The sequence below is a fragment of the Leucoraja erinacea genome, chromosome 21 (assembly GCF_028641065.1).
Source record: "Leucoraja erinacea ecotype New England chromosome 21, Leri_hhj_1, whole genome shotgun sequence".
Lineage (NCBI taxonomy): Eukaryota > Metazoa > Chordata > Chondrichthyes > Rajiformes > Rajidae > Leucoraja > Leucoraja erinaceus.
Window position 1 is genome coordinate 19,521,274 of NC_073397.1, and position 25,252 is coordinate 19,546,525.

At 46.0% G+C, this 25,252-nt stretch overlaps 1 protein-coding gene across 1 annotated transcript in view; it reads right to left on the bottom strand.

The window, feature by feature from the left end:
* Nucleotides 1–25,252, bottom strand: part of col9a3 (collagen, type IX, alpha 3) — a 76,137-nt gene that overhangs the window by 12,274 nt on the left and 38,611 nt on the right. The window contains exons 20-29 of the mRNA XM_055652326.1: nt 24,633–24,677; nt 20,769–20,822; nt 20,605–20,658; nt 12,968–13,021; nt 9,245–9,316; nt 7,546–7,581; nt 6,248–6,292; nt 4,127–4,159; nt 1,704–1,850; nt 405–459 (exon numbers count right to left, since the gene is read on the bottom strand). Coding sequence (XP_055508301.1) covers nt 405–459; nt 1,704–1,850; nt 4,127–4,159; nt 6,248–6,292; nt 7,546–7,581; nt 9,245–9,316; nt 12,968–13,021; nt 20,605–20,658; nt 20,769–20,822; nt 24,633–24,677 — 595 coding nt within the window. The remainder of the gene's footprint in view (nt 1–404; nt 460–1,703; nt 1,851–4,126; nt 4,160–6,247; nt 6,293–7,545; nt 7,582–9,244; nt 9,317–12,967; nt 13,022–20,604; nt 20,659–20,768; nt 20,823–24,632; nt 24,678–25,252) is intronic.

Below are 25,252 nucleotides of genomic sequence, written 5' to 3' on the forward strand. Positions count from 1 at the left end.
GCGGTCATTGCATGCAAAGGATATGCAACAAAATACTAAACATGATTACTTTCATTTACATGACATTACTGTATCCCAAACATTATGGTGCCCTGAAATGGGGGGACTATGTATAAACACTGCTGTAATTTCTTCATGGTCAAACCAAAATGGATAAAAATGGCCTTTATTAAAATCTGACAATGTGCACTTTAACCACATGTGATTTATTTCTATTACAAATCTCAAATTGTGAAGTACAGAGGCAAATAAATAAATGATGGGTCCCACACATTATGGAGGGCACTGTATATCCTACATTCAGTATCACTGAACCAGATTGGTTATTAACACTGTGCTTGGGTACTTGCTGTGCACAGATTGGACATTCTGACGTTATGTGAGACATGCATGGTTAGACTCACCGTTGATTAGACCTTGGCAGAGTTCCCGGATCCGCTGCTCACTTGCTTGCTTCCCCTGTAGGTCATTGAGAAAAGTGTAAAATAACCAACGGTCATCAGTAAAGGGAGGCACAGCGGTAGAGCCGCTGCTTTACAGTGCAATAGACTCGGGTTTGATTCTGACTACACAAACTATCAATTTCCACTTTAAACATATCCAGCGGCAGAGCTGTTGCTTTGGAGTTTGTACGTTCTCCCTGTGGCCGTGTGGGTTTTCTCTGGGTGCTGCGGTTTCCTCCCAAACTCCGAAGGTGTACAAGTTTGCAGGTCAATTGGCTGACTAAAGGATGAGGGGGTACCTCATTGAAACTTACCGAATAGTGAAAAGCCTGAATAGCGTGAGCGTGGAGAGGATGTTTCCACAAGTGAGAGAGTCGAGAACCAGAATAAAAGGATGTAGCTTTAGAAAGGAGATTTCTGTACTCAGAGGGTGGCAAATCTGTGGAATTAATTGCCACATATGGCTGTGGTGGCCAAGTCATTGGATATGTTTAAAGTGGAGATTGATAGGTTCTTGATTAGTAAGGGTGTCAAGGGTTATGGGGGAAGGTAGGAGAATGGGGTTGAGAGGGAAAGATTGATCAGCGATGATTGAATGGCGGAGTAAACTTGACGGGCCGAATGGCCTACTTCTCCTGCTGAAGAACAATTTAAAAATAAATATGAGAATTTCAGAGGTGAGGAGAAAGGGGAAGCTTGAAGATCTAAAGATATAGAGAAGGAGATGGGGGGGCTAGCTTGGGCTATCACAGAAAAATAGGGTGAAAGGCCTCTTTCTCTATTATGGGATTTAATCTTGACAATGGAGGTGGACTGATGACTGATTTGATTGATTGAAAGATACAGCATTGAAACTGGCCCTTTGGCCCACTGAGCCCACACCTACCATCGATCACCCATTCACACTAGTTCCATGTTATCACGCTTTCTCATACTTACACATTAGGGGAAATTTACAGAAGCCAATTAACTTACAAACCCGCACATCTTTGTGATGTGGGAGAAAACTGGAGCACCCGGGGAAAATCCAATGCGGTCACAGGGGGAGCGTGCAAATACTACACAGACCGCCTGAGGTCAGGGTCGAACCCGGGTCTCTGGCGCTGTGAGGCAGCGGCTCTACCAGCTGCCCCACCATGTTGCCCCTGAGGGGACTTTATCAGAAAAGCCTCTGTGCAACACAGGTGGGCTTATATTCTGCTTATCAAATGATAACACCCCCCCCCCCCCCCCCTCACTCCCCCTCTCTTGATTACTTACCGGAGGACCTTTTCTTCCGGTTACTCCAGGAATACCGGGCTCTCCGGCTGCACCAATTGGCCCGTGTGTGCCTGGAATTCCATCTGCTCCAGTCATGCCGGCTGGCCCACTGTTGCCTTTGGGACCCACTACGCCACGAGGTCCGGGCTACAGAGCATTGGGAAGAACATTCAAGAGCGCTCAACTGACATATGTAATGAAAACTGAACAATAATATTCTTACTTGGGGAGCAGCTTAACTGATCTATAAACACAGTACTCATAAGTATATACTGCAATAGAGAAAAAAAAAATTCAATAAGTTAAAAAAAAAACAGTATTAGAGCAAAAAAGACCAAAGTCTCTTGTGCAACCAAGACAGATTATTGTTCATAATTAAACTGGTGCTTGTCGTGTTCAAGAGTCTGGAGTAACTCAGCAGGTCATGCAGCATCTCTGTAGAAAATGTCCAAAGAAAGGTCCCGACCCGAAACATCACCTACCTGTTTTTCTGCAGACATGCTGCCTGACCCACTGAGTTATTCTAGAACTTTGTGTCTATCTTTGGCATAAACCAGCATCTGTTTGCAAAATAATTAAAAATAAATAACTGAAATATCACATTTACATCAGTATTCAAACCCTTTGCTATGACACTCAAAATTGAGCTTTGGTACATCCTGTTTCCATTGATTATCCTCGAGATGTTTCTACAACTTGATTGGAGTCCACCAGTGGTAAATTAAATTGATTGTACATGATTTGGAAAGGCACATACCTGTCTATATAAGGTCCCGCAATTGACAGTGCGTGTCAAAGCCAAAACCAAGCCATGAAGATGAAGGAATTGGCCGTAGACCTCTGAGACAGGATTGTGGCGAGACACAGATCTGGGGAAGGGTATAAAATAATTTCTGCAGCATTGCAGGTCCCGAAGAGCACAGTGGCCTCTGTCATTCTTAAATGGAAGAACTTTGAAACCACCAGGACTCTTCATAGAGCTGGCCGCCCGGCCAAACTGAGCAATCGGGGGAGAAGGGCCTTGGTCAGTGAGGTGACCAAGAACCCGATGGTCATTCTGACAGAGTTCCAGAGTTCCTCTGTGGAGATGGGAGAACCTTCCAGAAGGACAACTATATCTGCAGCACTCCACCAATCAAGCCTTTATGTTGAGTAGCCAGACGGAAGCCACTCCTCAGTAAAAGGCACATGACAGCCCGCTTGGAGTTTGCCAAAAGGCACCTAAACAAGATTCTCTGGTCTGATGAAACCAAGATTGAACTCTTTGGCCTGAATTCCAAGTGTCACGTTTGGAGGAAACCAGGCACTGCTCATCACCTGGCCAATACCATACCTATGGTGAAGCATGGTGGTGGCAGCATCATGCTGTGGAGATGTTTTTCAGCAGCAGGAACTGGGAGACTAGTTAAGATCGAGGGAAAGATGAATGGAGCAAAGTACAGAGAGATCCTTGATGAAAACCTGCTCCAGAGCATTCAGGACCTCAGACTGGGGCAGAGGTTCACCTTTCAACAGGACAACGACCCTAAGCACACAGCCAAGACAAGCAGGAATGGTTTTGTGACAAGTCTGTGAATGTCCTTGAGTGGCCCAGCCAGAGCCCGGACTTGAACCCGATCGGATATCGCTGGGGACCTGAAAATAGCTGTGCATCGACGCTCCCCATCCAACCTAACAGAGCTTGAGAGGATTGCAGAGAAGAATGGGAGAAATTACCCAAATACAGATGTGCCAAGCTTGTAGCGTCAAACCCAAGAAGACTTAAGGCAGTAATTGCTGCCAAAGGTGCCTCAGCAAAGTACTGAGTAAAGGGTCTGAATACTTTTGTAAATGTAATATTTCAGTTATTTATTTTTAATTACTTTGCAAAAATTTCCAAACACCTGTTTTCACTTTTTTATTATGGGGTATTGCGTATAGATTGATGATTAAAAAAATGAATTTAATCTATTTTAGAATAAGGCTGTAATGTAACAAAATGTGGAAATAGTGAAGGAGTCTGAATACTTTCTGAATGCACTGTAATCTGCAGCTCTTTGTTGTATCCACATTGCCTCACAGCCTCTGTCGGTGTCACCATATCTTCCTCTCCAAGACCCCACCTGCCCATCAGCCTCTCCTCACCTCCATCCACCCATCACTTGCCAGGTCTTGCCCACCCCTCCCCCTCTTCTTTACACTGGCTACCTCCACACTAACCTTTCAGTCTTAATGAAGAGCTCAACCTGAGACATCACCTGTCCATTTCCCTCCACAGATGCTGCCAGACCTGCTGAGTTCCAACAGCACTTTCTTTATTTACCAGTAGACCTTGTTTATGTTTAAGGGGAAGAGTAACATTGAAAACATGATGTATAGTGAGTTGAGCAATCCACCTGAATGCTTCCCAGTGGACAGTATTGGCATATCTCTAGTGACCTTACCTCTCCCTTCGGTCCCTGATGTCCTGGTTGACCCTACAAGGAAGACAAACACAGTAGATAAGAATCACTTAGAACAATATCTTACGTCAGCTATTGTTTAAGACCAATGGCTTGTCAGACTCTGACTCTATGGAGGGTCATTGATATGAAATTTTAACTTCAACTCATTCATTGCGCAACGCTATCTCTAAGTATACGTGGATTAAGGAGCATTGGACAAGGAGAGGTTGGACAAACGGATCGTTTTCACCGAAGGTTGAGTGGAGACCTGATAGAAGTTTATAAAATTATGAGAGGCATAGATAGGGTAGACAATCAGAACCTTTTTCCCCAGGATGGAAATGTCAAAGGACTAGAGAACAGAACTTTAAGGTGAGAGGGACAAAATTTAAAGGAGATGTGCGGGGCAAGTTTTTTTTTACACAGAGGGTGGTGAGTGCCTGGAACCCACTGCCAGGGGTGGTGGTTGAGGCAGATACGGTAGTGGTGTCGAGACTTTTGGATAGGCACATGGATATGCAGGAAATTGTGGAACATGGATTATGGGCAGGCAGATAAGAGTTGGCCTTGGCATTGTGTTCAGCACAGACATTGTGGGCCGAAGGGCCTATTCTTCTGTTGTACTGTTCTATGTATCCCACTCATGGGGCTTCCACTCAGATCTTTCCCACAATGGCCTTTTGAAATGGGAGGACATGAATGCAATACCCATGAATGTCCCTAAACACCTGACCAGTGCAAATGCTGGTGTGCACGACACTTTCCAGATGAGGGTACAATGTTCTAACACTCTGCATCTGTCACACCCAGTACTTGGATCAAGGTCCCTCAGTTGTGTTGTGTTCCCAGCTGGTACCTACTGCCCACCACCTTGACTCACAGCATAAAGCACCCAGCATCTCATTCTCCTGTTACACCAGCATCCCATCATCAGAATCTGCAGCAATACAATGCAAGCAATATTCCTGTACACTGTGGCTAAAATACTATCAAAACCAGCATTAATTATCATTCTATCAGTAAAATGTCATAACCACTGTTCAACAGCAGCTAATTATATTATATCTGCAGTGCAATGGCATTGTTATATTCTAATCAGCATTTTATTATTTTTAGGGTTTTTTTGTTTGGTTTTTAGAGATGCAGCCTGGAAACAGGCCTTCGGCCAACCGGCAATCACCCTGTACACCTTCTATCCTACACACTAGGGACAAGTTACAATTTTACCAATGCCAATTAGCCTACAAATCTGCATGTCATTGGAGTGTGGGAGGAAACCAGAGCACCAAAAGAAAACCCACGTGGTCACAGGGAGTCACAGATGACAAACTCCACACAGACAACACATCCAGTCAGGATTGAACCAGGGTCTCTGGCACTGCGCCAATGTGCCACCCTTACCTTAATTAGTAATTATTATTATACAGCCAATTTCCAATTAACACATCATTATCATATCATAACCAGTGCTTTGCTACCATAACACAAGCAACCCTTATTATCATAATGCAAACGTCATCTTATTATCAAATCACAACCAGAAATCATTGTCATATCACAACCATATGGACCAAAATGTGCTGTTCCAAATCATTCTAATTAGACTAAGATAGGTTGCAGAAATTATTTGTCAGATCACAATTTGAATCATGATCACATGCACAAGCAAATTATTTTATTAAAAGATCTGTAAGTCTTTTTCCGAAGCTAGAGGATTCTCAAACTAGAGTGCACAGGTTTAAGGTGAGAGGGGAGAGATTTAAGAGAGAGCTCAAAGGCAACTTTTTCCATTCAGAGGGTAGATCATTTCTGGAACAAGTTGCCAGAGGAAGCTATGGAAGCAATATAACTCCGAAAGGCATTTGGACAAATACATGGATAGGAAGGGTTTAAACAGGTATCAGCCAAATGCAGGCAAATGGGACTAGTCCAATTTGCCAACTTGGTCGGCATGGACACGATGGGTTGAAGGGCCTGTTTGTGTGCTGTGTAGCTCAATGACTCTTAAGACTTTAAGATTGCCCCCACCGGACACGTTATTAATGCCTGATGGGTGTGTCATACATAGGGGTCTTTAGATGTGAGCAGTATCATGCTCTGTATCTGTGTAATGCAACTTACCATGTCTCCCTTCTCTCCTGGTAGTCCATCAGACCCCGCAAGTCCCTGTAAAACAGCAAGTGAACAACACGGCAGATTGTTAGCAATCAAGTGAGAAGTCAGAACAGTTGGAAGTCGGGCTGAGAATGGTGGAAATCTCCAGCAGGTCAAAAGTTATTTGAAAAATGCCGACAGATTAGCTTGTGTCTTGTTGGGTTGGGTTGGTTTGGTTAGTGTTGTGTCTTGGTTGATTTATCTGCTAGCTTTTATCCAGAGTTACATCTTGCACCATTTCTATTTCTAGAGACCAGAGAGGTAGACTCTTGCTCTCTATCCTCTTTCTGGGGATTTACAGAAATGTTTTGCTATTATTTCAGATTTCAAATACCTGCACAATTTACAGAACCTGCATTAAACTTGGGACAGAGTTTTCATGAAAGAATGTGACAGTAAACAATACAAATTAGCCAATATTTGCCCTCCACAGGACCGAGCCACTTGACAGGCCCGCTCTACAATTTAATTGGATCATGACTGATTATTTTCAGTTAAAGGTAGACTACAGGTTGGAAAATAAATTGTTTTTGGTAACTCGAATGGGAATTCAGAATGAACCAGTAGGTTGAAGTGAGTGAATTGATTCTCAGTTCGTGTTAAAAGACTATATATCATAGGAGCAGTAGGAGCAGCATTAGGCCATTCAGCCCAATCAAGTCTACTTCGCCATTTATTCATGCCTGCTGATCTATATCTCCCTCTCAATCCCATTTCGTCTCCTTTTTAAAGGTACGCCTTTTATTCTGTCCCTGTGAACCCTTGATCAACATCACCCTTCAAACACTTAGATGGCCTTCCTTGAAAGGGAGGACAACTGCTGTCTGGATTTTGGGGCCCTTCAGCTACAAGACCTTTCTGGAGATCGACAATGTATTACAACAGGAACAGTTCTAGACAGGGAACAAGAACTGAGAGACAACAGTAGACATAAAGAACTGAAGATGATGATTTACAAAAAAAATTACAGAGTGCTGGAGTAACTCATGGGTAAGCCTATCCGTGTCTTCCAGAGATACTGCCTGACCCATTGAGTTACTCCACCACTTTGTGTCTTTTTTTCAGATAGACAACACATCCAGGTTGTCCCAGAGCATCCATGGGTAGGAGACAATTTTCTAAAGGCTGTGATAAGGTGGGCAGGTGGGGGATGGATTATATGAGAGACAGGTCCAGCGAAACCATATTGATACTTCCAGAGAGTTGTTCAACCAGAGATAGCAACAAGAAGTCAGTGGCTGAAGTAGCTTAGATCCTCTCCTTACCTGATTACCTTTGGGACCATATGGTCCAACAGGACCCTGGGGAGGAAAAAGAAACAAATGATTTACTGGTAGTGAAAAAAATCATGGAGGCATCTAATTAGTTTAGTTCAGTTTAGTTTAGAGATACAATATGGAAATAGGCCATTCGGCCCACAGAATCCACACCGACCATCGATCCTATTCATCTACTTCCTATACACTAGGGGCAATTTACAGAGGCCAATTAACCTGCAAACCTGCAGGTTTTTGGGATGTAGGTGGAAACCGGAGCAACCAGAGGAAACCCACACAGTCAGAGAGAACGTGTAAGCTCCACACAGACAACACAAGAGGTCTGGATCGAATCCGAGTGTCTAGCTCTGTGAAGCAGTGGCTCTACCAGCTGTGTGACTGTGTGCGATCCCACTGCTCTATCTAGGGCATTCATTCACTTCAACTATGTAAAATGAAGACTAATACATTTAGTAATACAGCAAAAACACCAGTACAACCCAACAGTGAGTCTTACACCTTTCAACTACATTCCGAGGACTCCTTCTAGAGTAGCTTGATCCAGAAAACTCAAAGCCATTGGCACTGATCTGGATCCTAGTCCAAGGTGACGGCAAGTGAGCTTTCTCTTGGCATGCATTTGTCTACCACTTCTCCCTATTCTACACATAACAGTCAACTGTGTGCAGTTTGTACTTTCTATATGGAGTTTCCAAGTTTTCCCTGTGACCTGTTGGGTTTTCTATGTGTGTTCTGGTTTTCTCCCACATTCCAAATACGTGTACTTTTGTAGGTTAATTGGCTTCTGTAAATTGTCCCTGGTGTGTAGGACAGAACTAGTGTACTGGGTATTCGTTGGTCAGTGGAATCTCGGTGGGCCAAAGGGCCTGTTTCACTGCTGTATCTCTAAACTAAAAATATTTTCTTAAACTATGTAAGTTTAAAGATGTGCGTTACTTTAGCTAAATCTTAACATCTCAGGGAAGAAGGGTTTGCTGCAGTTACTGTGTATAGGCGTTATAGGACCATTTGCCCAATTACCTAGCCACATCTCATTGGCAAACCTATCACAGGTTGGTGTGGGAACAGCTCTAGCTACTTCAACTATGAAGTAACTTTAAGACCAAAGGAAATTACAGAGTTAGAAATGGAGCCCAGTCCATCACACAGTCCAGACACCCCACCATCGACTCCATCTACACCACGCTGCCTCGGTACAGCAACCAACATAATCAAAGACTTGTCCCAGCCTTTGTTCCTTCAACTCTCCACTCATGCCGGGCAGAATTTAGTTTAGTATAGTTTGTAGATACATCATGTACACAGGCCATTTGGCCCATCAATCCAAGCCAACCATCGATCACCCTTTAACACTATTTCTCTGTTATCCCACTTTCTTATCCACTGTGCACATTTGGGGCAATATACAGAGGGCCAGTTAACCTACAAACCCGCATGTCTTTGGGGTGGGGGGGAAACCGAAGCACCTGGAGGAAACTGTGTGGTCACAGGGAGAGTGTGCAAACTCCGCGCAGGCAGCGTTCGAGATCAGGATCGAACCAGGGTCTCTGGCGCTGTGAGGCTGCGGCTCTACCTGTTGCGTCGCCGTGTCGCAGCAGCAACTGAAAGTCGAGGTGTCTCACCACCCCTGTCCCACCACTGACTTCATTCACCGCTGCCAAGGATGAGGTAGAGTGATCGAACTTACCCTCTCGCCGAAATCGCCACGGATTCCCGTTGGTCCCGGCACACCAGGTTCCCCACTCTCACCCTTCTTGCCCTAAGGAGACATTCACAGTGTGAGGTACTGGAGCACTGAGAGGGGGCACTGGAGGGGAGGGGGCAGACATGAGGAGAGGAGGGGCAGGGACAGGAGGGAGGTTAGGGAGGTCGGAAGGAGGAGAATGAGAGACAGGAAGGGCAGGGATCAGAAGGGATAAGTTTAGACAGCAAGAATGGAAGCAAAAGCGAGGGATGGTAATGCGAGTTAAGAGGAGATTGAGTGAGAGAGGAGAGGCCAAGAGGGAAGGAGATAGCAGGGTAGGAGAGGAGGGAGGGAGCACATGAAGGGATGAAGCAAGGAGGGATGAGGAAAAGGGAGAATTAGGATTTGGGTGAGTGCGAAGATCAGGGATGGAAAATGCTTGAAGTTAAGGAATGAGAGGAGAAGGGAAGGATGGAGGTGAGATGGGCAGAGAGAGGTGGAGGGAAGGACAGGGATGGGAGAAACGTAGTGGTGGAGGAGATGGTGAAAGAGAGGGGAGGGGAATGAGGATGAGTAGTGGAGTCACATAATGATGGCCAGAGTTGAGGTTGGAAGGGTGGGGCGAGAAGGAGTGAGTGGATGATAGAACCGGTCAGTGGGAAGGGATGAGGTGGCGAGAAGTCCAAGGGAAAGCTCAGAACTAGAAAGGAAGAGGGAAAGATAAGATGAAGAAGTAAGGATGGGGCATGAAGAGCAAGGCAAGAGTTATTGCGTTCCCACAATTTTCCACAACTAAAACTTGCACCGAGAATATTTTTTATAATTGACAATACATTTAAACATGGGATTACCATCAGGATGTAAACATTGTCTAATCTCCCTCAGTTACATTTATGGGTGTGTAGATATGGGATGATCACCTTGATGGGGGTGTACTACAGGCCCCCAAATAAAAATTAATAAACATTACAAAACATTTAGACAGATACATGGATCGGACAGGTTTAGAGGGATATGGGCCAAATGCAGGCAGTGGGACTAGTGTAGATGGGACATGTTGGCCGGTGTGGTCAAGTTGGGCTTAAGGGTCTGTATCTACGCTGGAGACTGTAGGACTCTATAAGGAAACGTCCACTTGCAGAGAACATAGAGTAACCGCTATAAATGAGAACATGAGCACGACAATGCCCCCTAGAGGGGGAGGCTAGGGTGACAGGAAGGGGGGCCTTTTCCTCTTGCCTGCCCAAGATGGTATGGTCCTCACTGGGGAACAGCCCACTCTGCCTGGCCAGCACTCCATACATCCCTGACGGAGTTAGGGTGGTGAAGGCGACACATGGCGTGCTTGCCTTCGTAGGTCAGGGCATAGAGTGAAGGAGTTGGAACATTACAATGCAACTTTACACAACACTGGTGAGGCCGTGCTTGGATTATGTGTGCAGTTCCGGTCACCGGAAGGACATAGGAAGGATGTGATTGTGCTGGAGACAGCGCAGAGGAGATTCACCAGGTTCCTGGATTGGAGAACGTTGGTTACAGGGAGAGATTGGATGGGTAAGTATTGTTTTCCCTGGAGTGAAGGAAGTTGAGGAGAGAGACAGAAATAGAGAGATGCATGTCATGTTTTATACTTGGGCAATATAACAATGTTTTTTTATCATGCCATAAAGTTTTTAAATTGAATTGAATTGAGAGAGAGGGACAGACACATACAGAGATAGAGAGACAGAGAGAGTCCATATCAAGGCAGAGGCAGAGGAAGAGACAAGGGAAGAGGCAGAGATAGAGACATAGACATGTACAGAGACTGGACAGAGACACAAAGAGACAGAGAGAGAGACAAAGAGAGAGACACACAGAGAGAGGGACAAAAGACAGAGACAGAGAGAGAGAGGGACAGAGAGAGACAGAGACAGAGTGAGGGACAGAGAGAGGGACACAGAGAGAGGGAGACACAGAGACACACAGAGAGGGACACAGAGAGAAAGAGATGGAGAGAGAGAGACAGAGAGAGACATTGAGAGACAGAGACAGTGAGAGACAGAGACAGAGAGAGAGAGAGAGAGAGAGAGAGAGAGAGAGAGACAGTGAAAGATAGAGACAGAGACACCGAAGCAGAGAGAGGGAGTGACAAAGAGTGATAGTGACAGAGAGAGAAAGAGAGACAAACAGAGAGGGAGAGAAAGAGAGAAAGTGTTTTATTGTCATATGTCCCAAAATGGAACAATTAAATTCTTACTTGCAGCAGCAGCACAATAGGTTTGTAAATCCTGATTGGTTTATAAAACTCTAAGGCACGGAAAGGGTAGATAGTCAGGGAGTCTCGCTTCCCATGGTGGGGGTATCACAAGTAACAAGGCTTGGGTTTACGATGAGAGCAAGGAGTTTAAAAGGCAATTCATAGGCGGTAGAACTGGAGAGGGAAGGGGTTAGGAAGTGAGAAAATGGAGGGAGAGCACAGGGTGGAGACAAATAGAAAGAAAAATGGAAAGATATGGTGAAGACCAAAGGCTGGGGCAGGGAAGGTGCTGCAAACACTATATTTAAGAGATATTTTAGCAGGCACTTAAATAGGAAGGGCATGGAAGGATACCAACCTGATGTTAGCAAATGGACAATAAAGTTGGCATCGACATGGTGGGCTGAAGGGCCTGTTTCCCTGTTGTACTACTCTATGTAGAAAGAGGGAACTGCAGAAGCTGGTTTACACAAAAGAACAAAAAATGCTGCAGGAACAGCAGGTCAGACACCATCCCTGGAGAACATGTTGCCTGACATTTCAGACCCGAAACGTCACATATCCATGTTCTCCAGTGATGTTGCCTGACCCACTAAGTTACTCCAGCACATTATGTCCTTTTGCACAATTCTCTGGCTTCTGGGAATCTGCAATTCCTCTCAGGACTGCAGGGGGAGCCACTGAACAGCAAATAGCTACGGTTGGTGTGATATCAAAGACTGAAGTTGTTGGCCCAGGGTAGGTCAGTGACTCAAGGTCCAGATGAAGGAAAACAGACTGGACTCTACATCTATATCCATGCTAAGGTGACAAGAGAATGACATAGGACATCTGATTTAAGACCAGTACACACCCTCCAACTGCAGTACTGAGTTTGTGCTGCATTGTCACTGCCATCAGCCAGGTGGGATCATTAAACAAGGATCTCCCCTGCTGTCTCAGGCCATTGTAACAGAGTCAAAGATCCCTCCGAACATTGGAATAGAGGGATCTCTGCCATTCCAATTTCATTTTGAAATCACTTTAGTAAGTTTGCAGACCTCATCAGAATTGGTGGAGTTGCGGACTGTGAGGAAGACTGTCAAAGGATACAGCTGGATTTAGATCAGCTGTAGATGTGGGTGTAGAAATGCCAGATGGAGTTTAATCCCAGCAAGTGTCAGGTGCTGCACTTTGGGAGGTCAAATGTAAGGATAAAGTATACAGTTAATGGTATAGACTCAGTGGACTGTTTCTATGTATTTTGTACTTATTGTACTCATATATGGCAATAATCTTCCTGATCCTTATGAAAATAAAACAGAATCTAACAGCATCTTGGTACACGTGACTACAAGGAAAGCATTGAACCACTAATCATCACTTCAACCATTATCAGAAGGTTGTGGAATTTTGTCAAGCTCAAATGTGTGTTTCCAACATTGCAGCATCTCGTCAGTACTTCATTAAGGCAAGTGGTGAGTCTTGTTGTCTTGAGAGCCGCTTACCTGGTATCCTCTGCGACCCTGTACACCTCGAAGTCCAGGAGGTCCCATCTCACCCTGCACAGACCAGGGAAAGGAGACATGAGTGTTACAGCACCAAAGGTGAGCAGACAACAGCAGGTTACAGCAGCAGTACTACCGGACTTTATGGCCAAGTTAGGTCTATAACATTTTAAATAAAATTGGACTTGAAGGGTAATACCTGGTGACACTTTTGTATGGAATCAGTGTGTTCTATAGTCTTACACTCCAGTAATTTAGTTTAGTTTAGAGATACAGTGCAGAAACAGGCACTTCGGCCCACTGAATCCTCGCCTACCAGCAATCCCCACAAACTAGGACCATCCTACACACATTAGGGAAATTGTCAATTTTTTCCAAATCAATTAGCCTACAAGCCTGTACGTCTTTAGATGCCGGGGAAAACCCATGCAGGTCACAGGGCGAACGTACAAACTCTGTACAGACCCATAGTCAGCGCCAGAACCTGGGTCTCTGGCGCTTTAAGGCAGCAACTCTACTGCTGCGCCACCGTGCCGCCCTAACTTAGTATGTGACAATAAAGCAAACCATTGAACCAAACACAGCTAACATCAGGACAGCACTGTCCATTAGTATACAAGCAGGTACATAAATATGTACTCACAACAGCCCAGAGAAGTCCACTCAGACATACTGCCTTATCAGAGTGGTTGTGCAGACTCACCTAAACACACATCCAGAGGTATATATCTATGGGTAGGTTTACAGGTACAGACACACATTCAGCTGAACAAGGGCACAGGTATACTCGGTCATGTTCGAAAGTCATTATAGCAAAGCAGGGGAGCATTCGGCCCACTCTGTCCATTCTATCTCCCTAAACTTCCATCCCTCTGCTCGATCCCCTCTACCACTGATACAAATTTGTTTTTAAATCAATAATCATCTCAGCTTGTACCATTCTTGCAGGTAGTATGTACCTGGTCATTACCTCTTCATGTGTGCAAAAACCTCTTCTCACAGTCCACCTAAACCTACCTGAACTCCCGGTTGCTAAACACCTTACCTCCGCTTCCCATTTCCACACTGACCTTTCTGTCCTGGGCCTCCTCCATTGTCAGAGTGAGGCCCAGCACAAATTGGAGGAACAGCACCTCATATTTTGCTTGAGCAGCTTCCACCCCAGCGGTATGAATATTGATTTATCTAACTTCAAGTAACCCTTGCTTTCCCACTCCCTCCCCCTTCCCAGTTCTCTGACCAGTTTGAACAGACATTTTATCTGTTGGCTTTGTTGTCACCTTGTCCTAGCTAACAATGGTCTATTCTACATTTTCCTCGAACTTCATCTCTTTTGATCTCTTACACTTCCTTATCTCTTTAATTCCCTCTCCCCTGACACTCAGTCTGAAGCAGGGTCTTGACACGACATGTCACCAATTCCTTCTATCCAGTTGCTCCAGCATTTGGTGTCTATATTCGGTGTAAACAGCATCTGCAGTTACTTCCTACACCTATCCTCATACCTCCTCTGTATCACTTATCCCCAAAAATAAATCTCTGTCCATTAGTTCTTATGCGGCATTTACAAAGACATGTGGATATGCAGGAAATGGAGAGATATGGATCATGTGCAGGCAGAAGAGATTAGTTCAACTTTGCATCATGTTTGGCACAGACACTGTGGGCTGAAGGGCCTGTTCCTGTACTGTACTGTTCTATGTGTAGGAAGAAACTGCAGATGTTCGCTTACACAGAAGATAGACACAAAAAGCTGGTGAAACTCAGGAGAAAAGGAATAGGTGTAATTTTGGTTCGAGACCTTCTTCAGACTGAGAGTCAGGGGAGAGGGAACCGAGAGATATGGAAAGGTACAAAGAATCAATTAATGAAGGATATTGCAAAAAGACAGTCAACAACAATGATCAACGAAAGGAGGAGCCCACAATGGTCCATTGTTGGTTTGGGGAAGGTGATAACGAGTAATACAGACAGTGAAACACAGCAGGATGACAGTGAAACTAGTATGACGACTATGGTGGCGGAGGTATGAAGAGACAGGGGATGCAAGGGTTCTGTTCTACGCACAAGGCAGCAAAGTCACACCCAATCCAACTGTAGCTTTGAATTTTATAATTAACAGTATGATTAAAAGGGATAAAAACTCTTCTTTTTACAGATAGAATTGTGTTTGGTGATGCCCCTCCACAGCTTCCCTTGACATTTTACAGTGTTGAAGGTGCTTAAATGTAAGCTGTTGTTGTAGTGTACCAGCACCACGAACGTCAGTCTGACTGACACGTGGCTGCGTGTCCTGCATTCATCCGCTCCCTGCCAGCTTCAAGCCAGTTTCCGGAAGATTCCTGCAGGATCCCAGGTACTGAATGGAGTTTGTGTCGTTCACTGCACCAGAGAGTGGTGCCAGAAACCAGCCCTCCTCACTGGGACTGTGCAAACATCAGTCCCAAGCTGGGTCAGGCTACCTTGGAGCCTTCTGCAAGGAGTGAACAATAAGCCTTTGAGCGAGCGAGGGAGCTAGACAGAAAGCCCAGTCTTTTCAACAACTCAGATTTACCAAGTCCCTTCCTGTAGGAGGGAGTGAAATATCTCTGGGATATTTAATTTCAATTACTTGTGAAAGGGCCACAGTGAAGGTGGCTGCATCTTAGTGTGTGCATTCCCCTCTCTACAGCAGCCTAAGCAACGGGTGGGGGGGGGGGGGAGTGGGGGTAAATTGGGGACCCAGACAGGGGCAGTTGGTTATGAACTCTTAACATAGAGATACAGCATGGAAACAGAAGCATCACAGTGGCGCAGTGGTAGAGTTGCTGCCTCACAGCACCAGAGAGCCTGGTTTAATCCTAACTATGGGTGCTGTCTGCACGGAGTTTGCACGTTCTCCCTGTAACTATGTGGGTTTTCTCCGGGTGCTCCAGTTTCCTCCCACACTCCAAAGATGTACAGGTTTGTACATTAATTGCTTTGGTATAAAATCAATTGTAAATTGGCCCAAGTGTGCAGGATAGTACTGGTGTATGTGGTAATCGCTGATCGGTGTGGATTCAGTGGGCTGAAGGGTCTGTTTCCACTCCGTATTTACAAAGTTTTTATCAAGTCAAATGTCTAAAGGCCCTTTGGCCCACCTAGTCCATGCCGACCGGCAATCACTTGTTCACACTAGTTCTACGTTATCCCACTTTCACATCCACTTCCTACACACTAGGGGATTTTTTTACAGAAGCCAATTAACCTACATACCTGCACATCTTTGGGATGTGGGAGAAAACCAGAGTGCCTGGAGGAAACCCAGCCAGACTTGGATTGTGTTCTCTGGAATGTCAAAGATTGAGGAGAGTCCTGACAGAACGATATAAAACTGTGAGAGGCATTGATAGGGTAGAACCTATATCCCCAGGATGGAAATATCAAATACCAGAGGGCATAGCTTTATGGAGTGAGGGGGCAAAGTTTGAATAAGATGCAAGGGGCAGGATTTACACAACTTTTTACACAGAGGGTGGTGAGTGGCTGGAATGTGTTGCCGGGGATGGTTGTGGAGGCAGATACGATAGTGGCGCTTAAGACACTTTCGGATAAGCACGTGGATATGCAGGGAATGGACAGATATGGATCACGTGCAGGCAGTGGAGATTAATTTAATTTTGCACCCACTGCTGTTAGTGAGAATGAGTGAATGAGTGACAGGGTGGGGATGGGGGATAGTTTAGTTTGGGGGGTGGGGGGGGGGTGGTATGTCGGGAAAGGGAGAAGGAGGCGAATTCAAGAATGGGGTAATGGATGCCGAAGAGAAGCACGCTCCCTACCAGACGCAGAAGAAATATTTCTACTGCAGTCAGAGGTGTGGAGTGATCTGACCACACTGAACGTTGCCGGTCCACCACCTGTTTACACCAACTCTATGGGTGTTGCATGCAATGGGGACATCTGGTAGGCCGGCACAGTGGTGCAGCAGGTAGAGCTGCTGCCTCACAGCACCAGAGACCCTGGTTCGATCCTGACCTCGAATGTTGTCTCTGCGGAGTTTGCACGTTCTACCTGTGACTACATGGGTTTCCTACGGGTGCTCTGATTTCCTCCCACATCCCAAAGATTTGCGGGTTTGTAGGTTAAACTGGCCTCTGTAAATTGCCCCCTAGTAGGGAGTGGATGCGAAAGTGGGATAACATAGAATTAGTGTGAACGGGTGATGAATGGTGAGCGTGCTCGGTGGGCCGAATGGCCTGTTTCCATGCTGTATCTCTAAACTAAACTAAAACTAAACTGACGGTGAGAAAGGCACAAAATGCAGGAGTAACTCAGCGGGTCAGATTACTTTTTGTGTCGGGACCTTTACTAATTCTGAGCTGTAACTATTGAACAGAGCTCTCATCTCTGCGCCAGAAGATGTTGCTCTCAACTCTTAAGCACCTCATTGAGACTGATGTGTGCTGCTGTAGAATTCAATATACTATCCTTTGTTTAGAAAGGGGGAACGTTTAATGAAAATGTGTGGGGCAGTCTTTGTTTCAGTGAACACAGAGGTTGGTGAGTGCCTGGAACACGCTGATTGGTGGTGGAGGCAGATACAATAATGGCGTTTAAGACGTTTTTGGATAAGTAGGATATGCAGGGAATGGAATGATATGAATCATGTTCTACGGAGATACAAGGAACTGCAGATGTTGGAATCTTGAGCGAAACATAAAGTGCGGAAGGAGCTCAGCAGGTCAGGCAGCATCTGCGGAAGGAATGAGTCCCGACCCAAAACGTATTCTGTCCATTCCATCCACAGATGCTGTCTGACCCACTGAGTTCCTCCTGCATTTTGTGCTTAATAAGGGCCTGTCCCACTGTATGTGGTAAATCAAGAGTTCTCCCGAGTTTTCCCCTGATTCGAACTCGGAGAATGTCAGTAGCGGGACCTTAGGAGTTTGTGAAAGTCCCGTAGCGGCTCGTACGAATAACGGTAGGTACTCGGGAAATCCGGTAAACACGTGACGTTTTTTCAACACTGTGAAACATGTCCACGAGTAAAAAAATACTCGTGATGAAAAAAAGTTTCTTTTTACTCGTGCGAGCCGCCACGAGACATCCACGAACTCCTACGGACCCGCTACAGACATTCTCCAAGTTCGAATCAGGGGAAAACGCGGGAGAGCGCTTGAATTACTTTGTACAGTGGGACAGGCCCTTTACCGTATTGTTCTGTTTTCTAAACTGTTACCCTGTCAGTAGCACAAGCTAGTGTGAATGTCAGCCTCTTGATCTGCTCCCTGAACTCAATATTGTCCTAGACACTGCAGTCGGTCGAGAGATACCATCTTCAGAAAAGACCACCAGTGGTTGCTCTCCCTCTGCTACTTTCCTGGTGAGAAGCCAATCCAAAGAGTCTATTGACAACACTCCATTTCTCTCCCAGTGAAAGATCACATTTTGAATTTTTTTTCCTTTCCCCTCTGTTTTTGCGGCTAATATTTCCATTTCTACAAGCAGCACCAGAGCATTTCATTTGTACATTATCGCCTGACTGCATGCGAGGGCTTCCTCTGCACACACTGACGAGGGAAATTCCAGTCTCACAGCAGCGACCACGGTTCAGAGGAATCTTCTGAAAAGCAACCACCGTTGTAGTACAGGAACTTGTGATGCCTTGAAAGGTGCTATAGAAATGCAAGTCTGTCCGATAGAGTGCACTGTGAACATGGGTCATTTCTGAATGGAAATATTTAAAGCAGTGAATGTGAAACACACATACATGCATGTGTGGGAAAACACACAAGTATTCAGTAATACACATTCACACACAGCCTGGTGTGCACACAGACCCGCATACACTGCCTGATACACACGCACACACACAACAACGTCACTCAGTAACAGGTACCCAGAGATCGCTTCCCTGTCCTCAGCCCATGTTGTTGACCCTCCCGTACTTGTCTCACCCAGTTCCCCTTTCCCCTGACCATCCAGTTCGGTCATCGAGTTCTACAACCTAGAGCCACTAAGCTTCACAAAGGGAACTACATCAATACTTGAAAGGAAATAATTTCCAAAGGTTAAGGGAAAGAAGGCAAGGCTAATTCCAGAATTTTAAAGAACTAGCAGAGGCTTGTTGGGCAGAACAGCCTCCTCCTGTGGCCTGTTCCTCCAGGGTGCTGGGAGTAGAGGCGTCACGTGCTCCCCATGCAGGTGAGTGGCCGGGGGAGGTTCCACAACAACAGGTGCCTCAGAAGGGGTGGCACAGTGGCGCAGAGTTGCTGCCTGACAGTGCTGGAGACCCTGGTTTCACCCTGACTACCGGTCCTGACAGTACGGGGTTAGTACATTCTCCCTGTGACTGCGTGGGTTTCCTCTGGGTGCTGCTATTTCCTCTCACACTCCAAAGACGTGTGGGTTTGTAGGTTAATTGGCTTCTGTAAATTGTCCATAGTGTGTAGGATAGCGCTGGTGTACAGGGTGATTGCTGGTCGGCGCAGACTGGGTGGGCCGAAGGGCCTGTTCCATGCTATATCTTTAAAGCCCAAAGTAAAGTCTAAAGAAGCCCCGGCCAGTGCCACAGGACAGTGGGGAGAAGGCCATTTAGCCCTTCAAGCCTGTCCTGCTTTTCCATCAGATTCAGGCTGAATAGACCCCCAGTCACCGCTTTGTTCAAGACTAACTCTACCAGGCTGAGACTCAACAACTTTAATTTGCTGACCCCGCCAATATTTATAACCCATCCATAATTGCCCCCGAGTTGCGGAGGTTGCTCGGAGTCTCCGGCACTCGAGGTTTGGAGTAGCATCAAGGCCAGACCAGGGGAAGGCAACCAATTTCCTTCCCCACCTCGAAACCAAACGTGCTCAAGGATCGATCTAGGGCGGCACAGTGGCGCAGCGGTAGAGATGTTGCCTTACAGCACCAGACAACTAAGTACGATCCTGACTACGAGTGTTGTCTGTATGGAGTTTGTACGTTCTCCCTGTGACCGGGTTTTCTCCAGGTGCTCTGGTTTCCTCCCACACTCCAAAGACGTGCAGGTCTGTAGGTTAATTGGCTTCTGTAAATTGTCCCTAGTGTGCAGGATGTGAAACTAGTGTGCGAATGACCGATGGTCGGTGTGGACTCAGTCGGCAGATGGGCCCGTTTCCATGCTGTATCTCTAAAACTAGAACTATGGATCTCTGGTGTCAGGTCCACGATTGTCCTTTGAGTGAGGTTCTCCCAGATCAAGAGATGGGAACTTCTCTGAGACCAGGCAACTGGAGGGGTTGTTGTCGGAGAGAGTATGGGGAGGAGCAGATCAAGAGGCCAACATAATAAGAGTCAGTGAGGAATCCAACCCAAATATTGCTTTAAGCTGGCAGAAAGAATGTGCAGTGGGGAACTGCAGATGCTGACACCTTGAACAGAACAACAAATGCTGAAGTAACTCAATGGGTCAGGAAGCATCTCTGGAGGACATGGATAGGCAACGTTTTGGTTTGGAACCCTCTTCATTGAGTTACTCCACCACCTTCTGTTCTACAAGAGAAAGTGGAACGTTCCCACAAAGGGGTAAGATGAGTAGAACCATTGCATTGCAATCCAGGCTGGCCAAGGAGATGAGGGAGGAGGGGGGTAGAGGATCATACTGATAGGACAAGTCTAGCACAACATTTTCTATTGTTACCACTTACGTCAACGCCTCTTGGTCCCTGCTCACCCATGTCGCCAGAGTCCCCCATCTCTCCCTGTGATGTGAACAGCAAACAGTTAGAACATTTTAACACAGAGACAGAGAAACAGGTAAATGCAACAATGACCCAGTGGTGTACTGGGTCCGAGTTCATGGGGGACTTACCGCACTCCCAGGGGCTCCCTGGGGTCCTGGTCCTCCCGCTGGTCCTCGGCTTCCCTGTGTGGGGACAAAAGGGGCAAAGCATCAGTGGCAAGCCAGGCTAAACCGCACAGAGTTCCTCATGCTCACCCCGTGTTGAGACCCCATGCCGACACCCCATGCCGACATCTCATGCCGACACAGACACGCCACACAGACACCCCGTACAGACACCCCGTACAGACACCCCGTACAGACACCCCGTACAGACACTCACAGCGACACCCCGCTCACCCACATTTGTCCCTGGGGTTACAAATGGGACTGACATCATAGGAGGTTCAATAACTGAGGACTTGTACAGGGGAGAAGGCTGAAGAGTGACCCAATATCTGTACATGTGTATCTGGCTAAGACCCAGTACAGGTGTACCTGTCCAAGATCCTGTATATTGTACAGGGATATCTAACCTATACTGTACAGGTGTCTCTGTGCAAGTTATTGTACAGGTGTACGTGTGCAAGACTCAGAATTTTTAGTGAACATTTGTGGCTGGTTCCATAGTGAGCATAATATACAGCATGGTGTTTAACAGTGCAAGTGATATTCAACACTGCCCGGTTCATCACAGGTACTGACTGCCCCACCATCGAATGGATCTACAGGAGACGTTGCCTCAAAAAGGCAGCAAGCATCATCAGAGACCCCCACCACAACTGGCCACGTTCTCGCTTCACTCCTGCCATCGGGAAGAAGGTATCGGAGTCTGAAAATCGTGACCATCAGGTTCAAGAACAATTTCTTCCCAACAACCATCAGACTTTTTGAACATTACACAACACTAACCTCAACTATAAACTTCTATACACTATCTTTGGTTGCACTAAGGACCAGGCTTTTTTTTGCACTGGTATTGGGTTTTTAATTTATTGAATTTTGTATAATACAACATATATAATCTGTGTGTAGTGTTTACAGGCCTGAAGATGCTGCAAGTAAGAATTTTATTCTTCCATTGTCGGTATATATGGCAATTAAACACTCTGGATGCTGGTTCATTACTGGTTCAGGTAAGACCATGATATGTAGACTATTGTGTGACAATGTGTATAGAAATGGCTGATTACACCAATCTGGGCTTGCAGGTTACTTTCATACAGGTATTTAACACAGTGCAGAATAGGCCGTGATATGTATAGCCAGGGTGGATGTATTTAATTTCAGTTTGTGCATTTCCAAACTTCTGCCAGGGTTTAATGTCAGCATTAAACCAATCTCGTGCAATCTGCATTCTATTCAGCTATGAGAATCAGATGCTTTGTCTAGAGTACAACAACTCCATAAGTCCAGTCCTTGACCCATGACCCAACCCAATGACCCTGTAATCACGTTGAAAATATACCCCAATCCTACACCCATGGTTTCAGGCGGGTATGGACCTCGGGATCATGGTATAGAAAGGCTGAAGCTGTCAGTGAATATGCCAACCCGTTGATCCAGGTATGTTTTGAGAATGTGGCCAGGTACACCACCAGGGCTGGACACTTTCTGGGGTTCACTCTTGTGAAGGATCTTCTGATGGTGGCTGAGATCACAGGGTGTTGGAGCAGTGAGGGCTTGTGAAGGTACATCTTTGTTCTCCCCTTAAAAGCAAGTGGAGAAAGCACTGAGCTTGCCCAGGAATGAGGTGTTGCTGTTACGTGAGCTACGTACTTTCACCTTGCAGGGAGTGAAGGTTTGCAAGCCCTGCCACAGTTGTCGAGCATCCATCTGAAATTCCAGTTTAGTCTGGAAGTGGCTCTTTGTGCTTGCAATGGCCTTCTGAAAGTTCAATGGGTTCAAAGGTGCAATGATGCTTCATCGTCACGTGTGAAATGCAAACTCACAGTGAAATTCTCATCTTACAAACAGTCCAGTAGAGTATCACCATACCATCCATGATTAACAATTGTACAGCAATAGTCTATTGAGCCTGCAAGCAAGAGTTTTGGCAATGATTTTCAAGTCCAGTCCACGCTCCAGTTGTTAAGACCGGTGCCCGATCCAGGCAAGCCCCAGGCTGTTGCAGGCCTCTGGTCATCACCTTCTCTTGATCGACAAACAACCAACATCCTCTCATCGCCCGTCTGCCTTGGTTTCCCAGGGGAGCCTCCGCAGCCTTGGACTTCCTGAATTGCCTTATTTGCTCACCACAGATCTGGCCCTCAGTAGATTGTGGACCTCCTAGGCTTCTTTCTAGCTGGCGGATACATGGATGGTCTTGGTAGGAACACATTCTGTTATGAAGTTGTTCACAACTGTGGCATATTTATTCAGGTACCTTGAACTCCCTCCAGCCTACCGAGTCCAAACAGTTGCAAAGTCACCCTTTTGCCTGCCTAGATCAGCTCTGTACAATCCTCTGCCCTCTTCAGTCGCTGCATGGTCTGGACGCTGGCAGAGGGTGCATTTTCAGAAATGCTACTGAGGTATAGAGGGACAGGGTGTGAAACAGTGATTGACAGTGCATGATCTTCTGGTGCTGCAGGAGACATTATGATGGTAGTTTGGAAGTGTCTTCTTCGAGCTAACTTGTTGAAGTCCATGGCAAAGATGGAGAAGGCATCGGGGAATGGCATCTGGTATTTTTGACCATGACGTGCAGCTCCTCCAGTGCTAGATGGACTGGGGTGAGATGTAGACCACGGTCGTGATGATGGAGTTGACATCCCTCGGGAAGGAGAAAGGACAGCACTTCACCGGCAGGTGTTCCAGGTGTGGAGAGTAGGAGTTCAACAAGACCTCTATATCTGAGCATCAGGAAGAGTTTTCCATGAGGCAAAAGCCTTCACCTCGCCCTTTTCCCAATTACACCACCCAGTCCTTGCAATGGATGGAGAAACCTTTGGGCTGGAGGGTTGAGTCTGGACAGCCGGGGGTGAGCTACGTCTCTGTAAAACAGAGTGCACTGCATTCCCTTTTGGTTATGCAATCTCACACTACACACTACCCCGGCAATCAGAACCCTCAAGAATGAAGGAGGCTACTGTTAATGGTGGACATTGCCCAGTCCATCATGAGTACTGACCTCAAGGAGCTAACACCACCCTACCTATGCTCTCTTCTCACTGCTCCATCACAAATGAGGTACAGGAGCCTGAAGACCATGATCCCCAGGTGCAAGAACAGCTTCTTCGTATCAGCACCTTGAACCACCCTACACATCCCTAACTCAGCACTGAATTACTGCGGAGTTGTGCATTGTTTGGTTTTTGCACCCTTGAGGTCCGGTTTATTTGAATAAATGAGCATATTTATCATGAAATATTAATCATGCAAGGCCTGGATAGAGTGAATGTGGAGAGAGTGTTTCCACCAGTGGAAACGTCTGGGACCAGAGACCATATCCCCAGCATAAAAGGACTTACCTTTTGAAAGAAGATGAGGAGGATTTTCTTTAGTCAGAGGGTGGTGAAGGTGTGGAATTAATTGCCACAGACGGCCCAGTCAATAGATATTTTTAAGATGGAGATTGAAAGGTTATTGATTACTAAGGGTGTCTGGGGCTATGGGGAGGAGGCAAGAGAATGGGGTTGAGGGGGAAAGATAGATCAGCCATGATTGAATGGCATAGATTTGGTAGGCCGGATGGCCTAATCTGCTCCTATAACCTATGAGCTTGTTGTGTCCAATGTGTCTACGAAGCTACAGCAAGTAATAATTTAATTATTCTGGTTCATATCTGGTGCATATGACAAATAAACACATAACATCATGGGCATCAGTGCATAGGACCAGCGACAGTCATGCATGGGGTTCATTGAGATGCTTAGGACATGCAGTTGCATTGTATGCGAGCTGCATTGTGTGCTACATGTACTGTTGTTTGTGTTATGCAAGGCAGCTCACCTGTTCACCTGCAGCTCCTTGATATCCTGGCTTGCCAGGTAATCCCTGACGGACACAAATAGAGGCAAAAAAATCAGTTAGAGTCACTGAGCCATACAGCGCGGAAACCTGCCCTTCAACCCAACTAGTCTATATTACCCATATGCCAATATAAGATGGTTCCATTTGCCAGTGTTTGGCACCTTTCCCTCCAACCCTTCCCTATCCATGTACCTGTCCAAATATCTTTTAAATATTGTTGTAGTGCCTGCCTTAACGACCTACTCTGGCAGCTCGTTCCTGACACCCACCACCTTCTGTGTGAAAAAGTTGCCCCTCAGATTAAATCTTTCCCCTCTCAATTTAAACCGATGCCCTCTTGCCCTTGACTCCTCAACCCTGGGAAACCCAATATATGCCCCTCATGACTTTATGCATTTCTATAACATCACCTCTGAGCCTCCTGTGCGATCAGGAATAAAGTCCTAGCCCGCCCAACCTCTCGCTATAACGCAGTACCTCGAGTTCTGGCAACATCCTTGTAAATCTTCTCTGCACTCTGTCCAGTTTAATGGCCTATCTTCCTTATAGTACGGTGACTAAAACATCTGTCTGTTTATTGTGTGCTCTCATTCCAACCT